The sequence below is a fragment of the Octodon degus genome, unplaced genomic scaffold (assembly GCF_000260255.1).
Source record: "Octodon degus isolate 3935 unplaced genomic scaffold, OctDeg1.0 scaffold00009, whole genome shotgun sequence".
Classification (NCBI taxonomy): Eukaryota; Metazoa; Chordata; class Mammalia; order Rodentia; family Octodontidae; genus Octodon; species Octodon degus.
In genome coordinates, this window is record NW_004524585.1 from 9,327,603 (window position 1) to 9,337,223 (window position 9,621).

Genomic DNA, 9,621 nt, shown 5'->3' on the forward strand with positions numbered 1-9,621 from the left:
CTTCTTCTTCTTCTTCTTCTTCTTCTTCTTCTTCTTCTTCTTCTTCTTCTTCTTCTTCTTCTTCTTCTTCTTCTTCTTCCTCTTCTTGCTCTTCCTCTTCCTCTTCCTCTCAGTTTTCTAAGAGGATCCTCATCCCAGGACTAGGTCTTTTGGGTGGGCACGGGGTGTGTAAGAGGCTGTTGCTGGGTGCCCTTAGGTATAGAGTTTATTTTGTTGCAGGAAGGGCAGGAAGAAAAAGAACGTACTGTAAATACAGTGTTTCTCCGTGCCTAAAGCATGCTTTGAGACAACAATCTTGATTTTTCGGAGTGCTACAAACCTGTAGAATAAGGAGATCTTCTTGAGTGCCCAGTCTCTTCCCAGAACCCAGGCAGGTCTTCGAGGGCCAGAATTTGAGCCTTCACTGCTGACAGCCTGTGACACCATCCCTTATTTCGGTGTCACACAGTCCAGCTTGTGGCCTTCCCCAGAGCTTCTCTTCCTGGGATTCTCCAGGACGCTGGCGAACTCCTTCCTGTCTAAGCCCTGCCCGTGGTCCTGTGTGTGGGGAGGAGCACGGACGCCTGCAGGAACACCACCCCGACGGCCCTTCCGAGGCCCTCAGAAAAAAGGAACTTTATTTGAAAAAAAAAAAAAAAAAAAAGGTCACCGGCAAAGAAGTGACCACGGTGACAGTGGTCGGGGTCGGGGTTTGGCGATGGAGTGGGGGCTAGCTACTTCTCTGAATTTGTGGTAAACAAATCAGAGGCAACTTCTGCCTGACAGTGGTCACCCCCTCCCCCACACACCCCCAGCCCTACCCCTTATAATGCCACTGATTAACTTAAAACAAACTGCCCTAACTGTTTGTACTCCTTTGGGGAGCAGAAGGTTGAGCAAGGGACGAGAGCCGGTGCGCCTGGGGCTTTGGGAGCGGGTTCCTGGGGAGGCTGCCGGCCGAGCTGTGCAGACCTGCCCGGCGCCTTCGGCACCCGCCCGCCCGCGCGCCTGAGCCGCGCTCCTCCGCTATCCGCGCTCCGGGATCGCCCCGCTGGCGCTGAGTCCCCGGGAGGTACCTGATCTGGGACTTCTGGGATGCCCCGGGTCCTGCTTTTCATGTGTCTAGATTATTTTTTGGCTTAGGACCCCTCTGAGGGTTAGTGTCCAGAGCACAAAGCGGTGACCGAAGCCGGGCAGTGAGCAGGCGCCCGATTTCTACCTGAAAGGGCGAGAGCTCCAGGTGTTTATATGCTGCTCTGACCGCCGGACACATGCAGGCCTTCAGTCGGCATTTTTCCGACGAAATTAAACCTTTGTGTTGTTCTTTTCCTCTCTCTGCTGCACCAACCCCCCAAGGACAGTCCAGAGTCCTTTCTTTTTCCTTACTATTTTCACAGGACATTTCTAAACTCAAGGAGATAAAAGTAACAAGGCATACTGTCAATATAAAGCTAAGTGTTTCAGTTAATCTGACAGATCTGAACATTGGGAGCCGCAGGCTGTTAAAGTTGGGCTGGGCTGCAGGTTTCTTCTCTCCGAGGAGTAGTGGTTGCAAATAAATGGGTGTTGCTATCCTTACAGGCCAGGTATACTGGCAGCAAAGTACTGTAGTAGTGTGGGGGTGGGTGGTGGTAACGCGTAGGCTTGTTTCCCTTCCGAGGCAAAGGTGACATTTTGGAACTTAAGTTTGTTTGCAGAGACTTAAAACAAATTCTAGGTTCGCCGCTGTATGCAATTCGTGTTTCCACCCTCAACTGTTGCTTTGCAGAGTTAGGGGACTTGTGTGCAACCGTGCCCAGTTTAAAGAGTTAGCAAAAGAAGCTGGAATTGTTTTTAAATTTCATTCTATGAAGTGCATGCTCATTGATGCCCCAAGAGGTTTTACTTTCACTGTGTGAAAATAATTCTCTTCAGTGCCACCTGGGTAAAAATTATTTTTATTTTAGAACTTACCTAGTGATACTTTGCCCACCAGTCATCAAAATGCTTTTCTTTGCAGGATAAAAACCCACCTTGTGAATTAGCTGGATGTGTGTGCACATTTCTCTTTCTTGTTTCAGTGTCTCAATTTAAAATGGTGAATTACTCCTATGATGAAGATCTTGAAGAACTCTGCCCCGTGTGTGGTGATAAGGTGTCTGGGTACCACTACGGGCTCCTCACTTGTGAAAGCTGCAAGGTTTGCTCATATGTTGTTGCCACCTTTAAAAAAGAAAAATGCAATGTTGAAGACCAACAGAAATCACTGAATTACTTTTTAAAGCTAAATTTAGGCTGCTTCTTTTTCACTCAAAAAAAATGAGAGTGCGAGAAAGAGAGAGCTGGTCTTAGGGAGATGATTCTTAGAAATATGTGTCTGATTTAGTTCAAAAGGCAAAGAAATTTATGCTGTTTAGAAAACTTTGCCAGCCTCGTAGCCTTAAAGTACTTTATTGTAGTAAACTGATATTGCTGTAGAAAGGTTTCCATTTCTAACGTCCTAAATATTGATTTTGCCTGAGTTATATATATTTAAAGCATTGTTGGTCTTCAGAAGGAACATGACAAAGTATTTCCCAAATAGGTCTCAACTTCAGGGCGTTCTGTGCTACAAGTCTAAGCATTTTTTATCCACGGATATAAAAGCCTAAGCTCCCAGCTTCACGATTTCATCCTGATTTATTCCAAAAAGAAATTTTAAGATTTCTGAAATTTATGTCATAATGACCAAGAAACCAAGTTTTGGTTTCTGAGGTTTTTTAAAAAACAAGTGTGTCACATGATATATTTAAATGCAAGAAATTTGAATATGTAAAATATACTCTATTGTTATGCATGTCAGTGATACCTTAAGGATTTATGGCAAACTTTTTTATGTAGTCCTAGTTAATTCAGTGTTGTCTAATTTTTCAACTTTTTTTGTTTTTAAAGTGAAAGACAGCTCAGTACAATTAATTAAAACATTGCCAGGAAAGTCCCTTCATTCTCTGTAACAAAGTAGGATTGTTTTCCTTTTGGCTAGAGATATAAACAAGAACACTGTTTTAATAAAGTTGTTGTTCTGTTATATAGTTACAAACTTCATTTGTGATTAATCCTTTTGAGTACAATACAAGGAGAGCACAAAGTCTGCTATAATTCAGTTTTGTGATCCTCTTCTGATTAGTTTCACTTTTTTTAAAAACACAGTTCTCATGCTTGAATGTATTCCAGCGAGGAATTATGAGCCTTTTCCCATTTTACTCTTTTATTCCTTTTATTTTTAACTGTCCAGTGTTGACATTTCTTCGAGATCTAAAGTGTTTGGTTGTTCAGTTTTTCCACTGGCATTTTTGCAATGGTTTGTCACTGAAATTGTATCAGACTACTTAAAAACAATGCAAAGAAGGAGCCCATTCGGGGAGCATCCCGCCCCCCCAGGATTTGTTCCTATTCCCCAGTCATACTGCCCATTCCTTTTCTGCAATAAATTTTTCTACTCTTAAAAAAAAAAAAAAAAAAAAATGCAGGCTTCCATGAGTACTCCTGTCTGGGACATGAAGGGTAATAGGAAAACAGATTTAAAAAACAAAAAAATCACTGGTCAATATAGAGTATATTTTTCTATTAGAATGAAATGGTATGTAGCCAAATCTCAAGATTTGACGTAATCCGTCAGAAATATAACTGAGACCAGAAAAATTTCTATTATGGCCTGGCACTGTTTTGAAGGCTTGATCTTGCTGAAAAATATAAAATAAACCACAGAACTACATAAGGGTTCCAATGGTACAATGAAAGGACTTACTGGTGATTTCTTTGAAATGAAACAATGGAAGAGGCTGGTGTTAGATTTATAATATGTCTCATTGTTTTCTTGTAGGGATTTTTTAAGCGAACAGTCCAAAATAATAAAAGGTATACATGTATAGAAAACCAGAATTGCCAAATTGACAAAACACAGAGAAAACGTTGCCCTTACTGTCGATTTCAAAAATGTCTGAGTGTTGGAATGAAGCTAGAAGGTAAGCTTCTTCTACAAACTACTGCTGTGAAAAGTCTCCAAGGAGGAGGGCTTTAAAACATTGTACTCACGACATGGTGACATGATTTCTCCAGTCTCTTAGACTACTGACAGTAATGGAAGAGCATTTTATGTTGCGTCTGTTGAATGGTCTGAATGTCATTTAAGCGGGGTAACTAACATCCAACAGGAAAAAGGTATCAAAGTCCTCTTATGAGTTTGGAAAGAGGAAACACTTGATTAAAAGAAGTAAATAGACTAGACTAAAGTAACTCAACTGAGCATGCAAACAAGTTTGTTAAAACATGAAAGATAAGATACCTGTTACATTTTCAAATCAGGATGCCATAGTAAAAGTTTGATGACGGTGCTTAAAATAAGGGTACCTGCTGTCATTATTAATTTCATGTTTCGTGTAACATTTAGTCTTTAATCATGAAAAGAAATTCCTCAAGCAGAATTTTTTTTTTTTTTTTTGGTATAGGAACATAAATTTCTTTTTTTCTAAGATAATGATTATCTGTAAAATAAAATAATTGAGAATAAGAAAGATGAACAATAGTTCTTAAATCAGTAGCAGTGGGTGAGGAGAACAAGAGAATGGTGGCAACGTGGTTCCTCCAAAGATGCACTAAACTTTGTTGAAAGAGCCAAACCTGGAGGACCATGTTCAGATTGGAAGGCTGTAAAGTTAATAAGTGACTGCTATAAATAATTGGTAGTTCATGGATTGTAATAGTGTGCTGCTGTTTTTCAGCCTTTGACCTACTGGCTTTTCACAGATTAAATATACTGCAAATAAAGTAATACCGAAGGCTATAGCTCTCTGTCGGTGCCAGATACATGACTGTGTTTCAGTTGATCCATGAGGCACAGGCTATTTTTATTTGGAGTTTTTGCTATTTGGAACCCATACTTAATAGAAATAAGAAAAGAAATCCAAATAAATCTGCTGGAATACGAGGAGATTCCTTCCGTACAGAAGCAGTCTCTCTGGTGATCATGAGGCCTGTTGAAATCCACACTGTATTGCTTTTAAGAAGAGCCTGAGAAGTAACTAATGTTTACTCATTTTCTTACCAGTTACTTCATTATTTGCTAAGTAGAAATATATTTTGGTAGCTGCAAGCTGCACTGAGACTCAGAAGACACATGTGAAAAGGTGGTTGTTATTGTTTCATATGATGTCATTTGAGTTTTTTCTTCTTAAAAACAAAAGAAAAAGGTTGCATTTCTTGGAAAAGTATGCTTTAATTGTACATAAGTCACTCATGGGGGATATTTGTACTTCCTTAGGAGTGGCATGAAACAATTGAATATTCAATAAATTATCATCCACATGAAAAACTCCTTATGATCTCATGCAGTATCTAGATACCTAGAATTCACAATAAATTTTTAATGTGATACTAATCCAAGATAAAAAGCTCAGAAATTTAACCTCCAGCAATTTCAATGTGTTCCAGGTTGTCAGAGGTGGCTGGTTTCTGTCTAATTGCCATGGGCCACCGTGGGCTTGGGGAGAGCAGCGGACCAAGTTGTTAGGCATGGCCCCTGCCCCATGCACAGTGTAGAAAAGAGGAGCCCCTCGACAGGTTGGGGAGGAATTGGCTTTACTTATGTCTAATTCTGCTGAAATTAAAAGCAATACCTAACTGGTTGTTATTTGATAGGCACTTACTAAGTCCAGGTGAAAATGATTTTCCAGGATTTTCCTCTTGCAACAAAGAACCTGAAGTGGCCCAGTGGGGGGAAGTAGCCTCTGAAAGAAACTCATAATTTAATCCAGAAGTGTGTTCATTTTCTCCCCCTTTCAAAAAAAACCAAAAAAAACCCAAAAAACAAAACAAAACAAAACCTGAAAACAAACAAAAAAGCCCAAAGTAGATTGGGTTCTATAAAGAATTAGCACATACCACAGGGCATGGTGATGCATGCCTGTAATCCCAGTACTCTGGGAGGCTGAGGCGGGAAGATCACTGAGAGTTTGAGGCCAGCTTGGGCTACAAAGTGAGTTCAAAGCCAGCTTAAACTACACAGTTAAGTCCTATCTCAAAAAGACCAAACAAACAAACAACCCAAATACAAAAACAAATAATTACCACATGCCTAGCACTATAGAAACTACACTCCTATGAGCCAGGCATGACTTGCCTGTAATCTCATGATTTGGGAGTCCGAAGAAGGAGAAATGTTGTGAGTTTGAGGTCACCCTGGGCTACATAGTGGGCTCAAGGCCAGTCTGGATCGCATAGCAAGACCCTGTCTCAACATCTCCCCCTCAAAAAGAAAAGAAACTGACATACTTGATAAGAAAGCATGCTCTCTCAGCAAATATCCCCACATATAGCAAAGATTATGAGATTACTTCAATTCACAAAAGGGTTAATATGTCCTTATCTGTTCAAAATATTTTTGATAACAAAATACACTTGGAAGAATTCCTAAGTACATAAAGAAGACATGCTTTTTTTTTTTTTTTTTTTTCTTGGAAAGTGTGTGGGGTATTGTAGTGAAAACCACACAAAACCCATTTTTGTTCAGTTCTCAACATTTCCAGTATTTGGATGTCCTGGAGAACACTGACTTGCATGGCATTTACATACTCTTCCTTCCTTTTCTTTTTTCTGTGCAGCGGTAAGGGCAGACCGAATGCGTGGAGGAAGGAATAAGTTTGGGCCAATGTATAAGAGAGACAGGGCTCTGAAGCAGCAGAAAAAAGCCCTCATCAGAGCCAATGGACTTAAGCTAGAAGCCATGTCTCAGGTGATCCAGGCAATGCCCTCTGACCTGACCATCTCTTCTGCGATTCAGAACATCCACTCAGCTCCCAAAGGCCTACCTCTGAACCACGCTGCCTTGCCTCCCACAGACTACGACAGAAGCCCTTTTGTCACGTCTCCTATTAGCATGACAATGCCACCTCATGGCAGCCTGCAAGGTTACCAGACATATGGCCATTTTCCTAGCAGGGCCATCAAGTCTGAGTACCCAGACCCCTACACCGGCTCATCTGAGTCCATCATGGCCTATTCCTACATGGATGGTTACCAGACCAGCTCTCCAGCAAGCATCCCACACCTGATACTGGAACTTTTAAAGTGTGAGCCAGACGAGCCTCAGGTGCAAGCCAAAATCTCGGCCTACCTGCAGCAGGAGCAGGCTAACCGGAGCAAGCATGAAAAGCTGAGCTCATTTGGGCTCATGTGCAAAATGGCAGACCAAACCCTCTTCTCCATCGTCGAGTGGGCGAGGAGTAGCATCTTCTTCCGGGAACTGAAGGTAAGTTCACAGCCACGCAGCTCCCACTGTCCTCATGGAGTGCTGGTGCTGAAGACGAGTTTCCCTTTTTTGTGTGTGACCTGCACTTCAGAGTAATGATCATTCATTATTTCGTTTGGGACAGTTGTAGCTTCACTTTATGGCTTTTATTCTGTGTAGCTCTTAATTTGGGGGATGACACTGAACTCAAAATAGATAGGAAGGAGGATTTTTTTTATCATACAACGGAATGTATGTATTCCCTTGTACTCGGAAGGTTCATAGCCAAAACAGCTTTAATGTCTAACAGTACCTGGTTAAATATTCTTAAAAGTTAGCAAGTAATGAGCTGTATTATATGGTTTGATCCTAAAGGTATTTTCAAAAAAAAATATGCCAATATTTAGTTCCCTTACATCCTACAGAATGCAAATGGTACCACTGGTCGACAGTATCAAGTAGGTATTTACTGCCTATTTCCCTTGACATTAAGTTGGTATAACCTTTGCTTTTGAAGCAGATTCTAATAGGATGTCTACTGTTATCAGATGGGGAATGAGTGGCAACTGGTGTCAGTCTACTTGGCTTGCATTCTAGTTCTTGTGCTGTATGTCTGCTGTTTATTTTAGTGGATTGGTGCATTGCAAACACAGTACTTGTTTGTATAAGGATCTATGTTTAACTACATAATTATTTTATTTCCTGAAACTTCAGGCTGATTAATATGGGAAAGTTATTTAACAGTTTGGGATCTGAGTGGCCACCAAGCCACATTTTGTAGCCAATGTGGTTCAACCCTTAATAAATTTAAACTCTTTTTCTTGGTTTTGTTTTTAGAGGGCTGGGATCACAGGCATGCGCCACCACACCCAATTCATCCCTGATTTAAAAATGAGTTGTAGATTTGGTTTCTAAGGCTATTCTGCTATAAAATCAACTTCTTCTTTTTGCTGTCTTGAGAGATGTGGCTGGTAAATCTCTGGCTTTTGATTAACCTGGGGCAGGCAGAGGTATCTTTAAGTCTCTGAGAAATGGAAAATAACAAAGCAGATTTTAAATTTCAAGGGTTATCATTTAAAATGCTCTGTGTAGAAAACACAAGGACTAGGGAACATGGGAGCCATCTGAAAGTGGAAAATAATGCTTTTCATAGAAGTCTTAAAATGCTTATTTGTTTAAAGAAGTTGTGAGTGGATCTACGTAAGTTATGAAATACTGTAGCACCCTCATAAGACTGCTGACACCCAGTTTTCATTTCCATGTCCTTTATTATTTCTTTGAAAGATGGCTGGTGGCGTAGACCATCACCATAGATTGTGGAGGACAAGCAGAGTGTGTCAGGTTGGTACCACATGTGCACATGCGTCCCGCGTCCCTGTCACCACTGCATGGCAGGCAGAGCCTATATTTCATTTAGGAACCAAAGGCAACAACAACGAAAGCAGCTTTCCTGGCATTCTTACATTTACCACCATGTGCTTAGGAGAACAGGTATTGGGAAATGAAAATAATAATTTTAGATATAACCAAAAGGCTATGTGGTGTAAACATGAGGGGAACACAGCCTTGACGTTAGAGGGACCCAGTTTGAATTAAATTAGATCTTCCCACTATAATCACTGTTTCTTCATGGGCAGCTTCCAGTGTCTGCACGTTGTTGTTCTCATCTGTGAAGTTATGTTGGAGGTGTGTAGAATGGTATGGAGGAAATCATTGACCTTTTAGCTGAGCAGGTGTTTTATTTATTTATTTATTTATTTATTTTCAAATTTTTTCTTTAGTCCATGTTTGTAGTATAGAATGATTGCATTCCTTGTGGGCAGTTGGTACACAGAATGACACAGCTGACCCCCACCCCAATCTCTTGGTCTCCTTTCCACTTATAAAAAATGAAATGAGAGGGTTTTGCTGGTTTTTTTTGTTTGTTTGTTTTTTTTCAGAACCAGGGATTGAACTCAGGCCCTTGTGCTTGCCAGGGAAGCACTTAACCTACTGAGCCATCTCCCTGGCCCCAGGGTTTTGAAAGAAAAAAGAAAATGAGAGTTTGTAGGTAAAGTACCTAACACTGGGAGTCTGGCACAAGCCAGGGGCACTTTCTGCCTTCTCTGTTCTTTATCCAGGACTGGAGATCAAACTCAGGGCCTAGTGTGCCAGGAAAGCACTCTACCACTTAGCTACACCAGCTACATGCCAGCTTTACATGGTGCTTTCTTTATTTTTTTTTAAACATTTATTTATTTATTTATTGTGTGTGTGTGTGTGTGTGTGTGGCCAGCTCAGCCCACCAGGGGGCGGGGCTGGCTGGCATGTGGTGCTGGGGGATCGAGCCATGGTCCCTGTGCTTCCCCAAGCTTGTTCCAAGTAGGTGCTTTAGACCACTGAGCCATCTCGCCAGCCCC

The 9,621-nt window shown here is 41.2% G+C and overlaps 1 protein-coding gene across 3 annotated transcripts in view; it reads left to right on the top strand.

Annotated features, from left to right (window-relative positions):
• Positions 1 to 9,621, top strand: part of Nr5a2 (nuclear receptor subfamily 5 group A member 2) — a 144,149-nt gene that overhangs the window by 14,046 nt on the left and 120,482 nt on the right. For all 3 annotated transcript variants that reach the window (XM_004625315.2, XM_023708454.1, XM_023708455.1), the window contains exons 3-5: positions 2,040 to 2,158; positions 3,821 to 3,962; positions 6,597 to 7,243. In XM_004625315.2, coding sequence (XP_004625372.1) covers positions 2,040 to 2,158; positions 3,821 to 3,962; positions 6,597 to 7,243 — 908 coding nt within the window. The remainder of the gene's footprint in view (positions 1 to 2,039; positions 2,159 to 3,820; positions 3,963 to 6,596; positions 7,244 to 9,621) is intronic.